A 5,000-nucleotide genomic window follows, 5' to 3' on the forward strand; every position below is an offset into this window, starting at 1 on the left:
TCCAAGACCTTTCAGGGTTTTCCCAGCATGCCGGAGTACATGTCCCGCTTCGACACAATGCTGTCTGAGGACACGGCCAGGATCACGAGGAAGTCTGACACGTTCATGGCCATGGACAGGCAAGATGAGTTGCTGGAGTATAAGGAGGCAGGGCAGGACTGTGTGATTGACAGCACGGCAGGACAAAACGGACAGACGGACGTGGAGGACAGGTGTCTGGAGCAGGTACAGAGTTTAGTACTGGACGAGGTGCAGAAGGACATTGAGACGGCATGCAAACTTCTCAACATCACTCCAGGTGAGAAACACAAAAAATAGAAGGAAATAAATAAATGCTTTAAAGTAATTTATTGTGATGCTGAAGCAGGAAAGTGCTTCGTTCTTATTAATATACATTATTATAGGTTTATTTATGTGAATAAATATGTTGTAAAGTAAGAAACATTTAGAATTTGTTGAGTTTGAATGTATCAGTTACTTCACATTAAAAACATCTCGATCTAAAGGGAAAGTTTCACTTGGAGAAAGACTTTGGGCAATAACACACTGTCACCATGACAACAGTGTGAGCTTTCTCTTTGTTAAACATCAATTTTTTTTTAAAAACTTTATTTGAACTCTTAGTTGATGTGGAGAAGCTGCTGTACAAGTCTCTATGGACCGTGTGTTTACTGTGGAAATGATCGTATGTGATGACGAGTGTGATTATAAAGGTCCTGTACTGTCTGAGTCAAACTGTTATAGTGTCATACTGCATAGCTACTGACCAATCAGAGGGGAGCTTTAAACAGGAAAACATGAGCGAGTCTAAATCAGAAACAGAGGAACAAACTGATGAACAATAAATAAATAAATAATTCAATTTAATTCAAATTTATTTGTATAACACTTTTTACAACTGACATCGTCTCAAAGCAGCTTTACAGGAACGTAAACATAGAACAGAAGGTTATTATAAAGATTAATATAAAGATTAATATAAAGATTAATATAATACAAAATCCCAGATTAATATTAGTTATATATAAATGTGTATGTATTTATCCCCAATGAACAAGTCTGAGGTGACTCAGGTGACTGTGGGGAGGAAAAACTCCCTTAGATGGTAAAGGAAGGAACCTTGAGAGGAACCAGACTCAAAGGGGAACCTCATCCTCATCTGGGTGACACTGGGGGTGTGATTATATAACCTCATCCTCATCTGGGTGACACTGGGGGTGTGATTATATAACCTCATCCTCATCTGGGTGACACTGGGGGTGTGATTATATAACCTCATCCTCATCTGGGTGACACTGGGGGTGTGATTATATAACCTCATCCTCATCTGGGTGACACTGGGGGTGTGATTATATAACCTCATCCTCATCTGGGTGACACTGGGGGTGTGATTATATAACCTCATCCTCATCTGGGTGACACTGGGGGTGTGATTATATAACCTCATCCTCATCTGGGTGACACTGGGGGTGTGATTATATAACCTCATCCTCATCTGGGTGACACTGGGGGTGTGATTATATAACCTCATCCTCATCTGGGTGACACTGGGGGTGTGATTATATATATATACAGTCTGATAAATGTTGTAGTGATGAGGAGGTTGTTGTCCTCAAACACCACATGGAGTTCACATCTCCTCTTTAGTATAGCAGAGTCTAACTGGAGCTGGTAGATCTGTAGATGCCTCAGGATCCTCACAGAGTCGTCCTCATCTCAGTGGAGGTCCAAAATCTTTAATTGGAAGACAATCACAGCTGCTACAATCTCTGGATGCCTCGGGATGTAGAAAGAGAGAAGCAGTAAAGAGATTAATGTATCTGCTGTTCATAATATTAGCAAGCACTAGATGATAATGTACATTTGGTCAGATGTAATAAAGCACAATATTATGGGATGTATTATGTGTACACCTGACTAAAGAGATGAGTTTTTAATCTACATTTAAACTGGGAAAGTGTGTCTGTGCCCCGAACACTATCAGGAAGACTATTCCAAAGTTTGGGAGCTAAATAAGAAAACGCTCTACCACCTTTAGTAGACTTAGATATTCTGGGAACTAGCAGAAGTCCTGAGTTTTGTGATCTCAGAGAGCGTGAAGGATTGTAACGTGTTAGCAGACTAGTTAGATACATGGGAGCTAAACCATTAAGAGCCTTGTACGTAAGTAGCAGCAGTTTGTAATCAGTTCTAAACTTAACAGGTAGCCAGTGTAGAGATGATAACATTGGGGTTAAAGGTCATACTTTCTTGTCCTAGTGAGAACTCTGGCAGCTGCATTTTGGACTAACTGTAACCTATTTATTAAAGATGCAGGACAACCACCTAGTAATGCATTACAATAGTCCAGTCTAGAGGTCATGAAGGCATCAACTAGCTTCTCAGCATCAGATACAGACAGGATGTTTCTCAGCTTGGTGATATTTCTAAGGTGAAGAAGGCTGTGTTTGTAATATGGTGATATGATTTTAAAGACAAGTTACTGTCTAATAAACACCAGGTCTTTCACTGTTGAGCTACTAGTAACAGTACATCCCTCTAAATGGGATTGTGAGTGCCAGGTTGTGAAGGAAGACAGGACTCAAATGCAGGACTTTGGTGTAAATAATAAAAGTCTTTGATTAGATTGATAAAATACTCAGGCAATGCAGGCAAACACTCAGCATAAAGACCAGTCTGTAATCCAGTACAGAGGCAGGCAAAGAATACAGTGCAGTTGGAGTAGTTCCAGGCAGGAGGTCAATGGTGCAGTCATAGGGCCAATGAGGAGGGAGGACGGAGGCTCCGGTCTTGCTGAAAACAACTACCAGGCCATGGAGGTCCAGAGGCTCAGAACTGAGGTCTGGTGGAGGTTCCTCAGCAACTGGATGCTGAGTCTGGGGTTTCGAGTCAAGGCAGTGAATGTGGCAGTGTGTTCCCCAGTCCAAGATGCGGCCACTGGTCCAGTCCAGGTGGGGATTGTGTGTCTGAAGCCAGGGGAATCCCAGCAAAATGGGCGCTTGCGGCGATGGAATTATCAGGGATGTTATCCACTCGTGGTGATGTTCGGCAACCGTCAGGCATACACGTTGGATTCGACATGAAACCTTATGTAAGATGCCGCCATCCAGCGCCCGGGCTTGGAGAACCGATGGCAAGGGCTCAGACTCGATGCCCAGCTTGTTGGCCAATTCCTCGTCCAGAAACTCTAAATCCGCTGCAGAGTCAATGCAGGCTGCCAGGCAATGGACTTGATGGTTAACAGAGATGCAAATCTTGAGAAGTAGTTTGGAGGGAGCTGGAGATTGTGGGCTCACCACTGACCCTTGATTCAGTGGCCCTGCAACCTCCCCGCAGTTTCACTGGCCGATTTCCATGGCCTAAACAGAAACCTCCAGAAACTGTCCCTTGTAATGAAGAACTCGGTGGGGAGCATGGAGTGGGAATACGGGTGCTGGGATACCATGAGCAGCGGGAAACCCTTTCAGAGCGACGCTCTCGGATACGTCGGTCAACACGAGTAGCCAGTGTGAACAGATTGTCCATTTCAGGAGGTACGTAGTTTGCTAGCGGTGAGCTCATCCTTGACCTCAGCTGCCAAACCCCTGTAGAACGAACGCATCATACAAAGCAATGTCACCCCATCCACTATCCGCCGCAGCCGTCCGAAAGTCCACTGCATATTCAACTACGGAGTGATTGCACTGAGATCTTGTGAAGCTCACTGCTGAACGCTTCATTGGAAATGCAGGGAGTTGACTGGCATTCCCATTCGGCGGCTGCCCACTGTCTGGCCATGCCGGTCAGCAGCGAGATAATATAAGCCACCTTGCAGTGATCTGATGGGAAAACAGAGGGCTGCAACGCCGGCACATTCCTGGTTCTCCGGAGAAACGCTCATTGTGAGGCAGATGTGGCTCCCCTGCTGGAGTCAATATGGGAGGGGCTGAAAAAGTTACGAGAGTCACGGGTGCAGAGGTGACTGAACCGGAGAGAGCCCTAAGCTGGTGGAGGAGTTCATTGGTGGTCAGTTATCTGTATCAGTGACCTTTGTAAGGTCAGTTATCTGCTTAACATGGGCCGCGGTGGTCTGAGCCAGGTTCCCGAGGTCATCAGGTCTGGTGCGTCTGCTGAGTCTATAACTGGCCAGATGGTACTGTCAGGGTGGGCCAGTACAGAGACAGGCAAAGAATACAGTGCATGCAAAAGGACAGAGTGAAAAACAGTCCAATAATCCTGTACACAGGCAGGGTAATACAGGGCAGGCAAAAGGACAGAAACCAGAACCAAACAGAGTCAAACCAGGCAGGGCAGAACAGGAACAAGGCTGGATGAATCCCAGTGCACAGGGCAAGCTGAGAAGACCATCTGGCAAGGAAGCATGTGAAAGCAGCATCCTTATATAGTGCCTAACACCTAAAATGGCCACCGCCCTGGAAGTGTAGACAGACCGCCGACTTAATTAAAGCACAACAGCACGTGACAGACTTTATCATTTCTTTTCCATCTGCAGATCCTGTGGACTGGACCTCTGGACAAGTGCAGAAGTGGCTGCTGTGGACGGAGCACCTTTACCGCCTCCCGCAGGTGGGAAAATCCTTCCAGCACCTGAGCGGCAGCGACCTGTGTGTGATGAGCGAGGACGATTTCAGGCAGCGCTGCTCGCCGTGTGCAGATGTGCTGTTCGCTCACCTAGACATCTGGAAGACCGGTAACACATTTCCCTTTATGTGACTTTATTCAGACTGGTGTTCAGGTCTATGAGCTGACTGGTCACAAGGTGTTAATTCATGTTTCATGTGTCAGTAACATTCACTACAAACTGTGAATTACGTAATGATTCAGTTTTCTCAATTTGATTCTTCACATACTGAAACTTAAATCCTTCTTCTGAATCTTTGCTCTTTATTTCAGCTTCTTGGATGAAGGACAGATGTTCTCCTCAATCCAGTGGCTTCATTGGTAAATTCACTCTTTATTGATCTTTGATTAGTGACACGTGTGACAGAATCGCACGTTAT

General features: G+C 45.3%; 1 protein-coding gene across 2 annotated transcripts in view; it reads left to right on the top strand.

The window, feature by feature from the left end:
• The window catches only part of LOC113650923 (SAM pointed domain-containing Ets transcription factor-like), a 13,175-nt gene that overhangs the window by 6,452 nt on the left and 1,723 nt on the right, over window positions 1-5,000 (top strand). For both annotated transcript variants that reach the window (XM_027159486.2, XM_027159485.2), the window contains 3 exons: window positions 1-298; window positions 4,493-4,690; window positions 4,894-4,941. The exon at window positions 1-298 is cut by the window's left edge and continues 98 nt beyond it. In XM_027159486.2, the coding sequence (XP_027015287.2) occupies window positions 1-298; window positions 4,493-4,690; window positions 4,894-4,941 (544 nt within the window). The remainder of the gene's footprint in view (window positions 299-4,492; window positions 4,691-4,893; window positions 4,942-5,000) is intronic.

Source organism: Tachysurus fulvidraco, chromosome 23 (genome assembly GCF_022655615.1).
Source record: "Tachysurus fulvidraco isolate hzauxx_2018 chromosome 23, HZAU_PFXX_2.0, whole genome shotgun sequence".
Taxonomy (NCBI): Eukaryota; Metazoa; Chordata; class Actinopteri; order Siluriformes; family Bagridae; genus Tachysurus; species Tachysurus fulvidraco.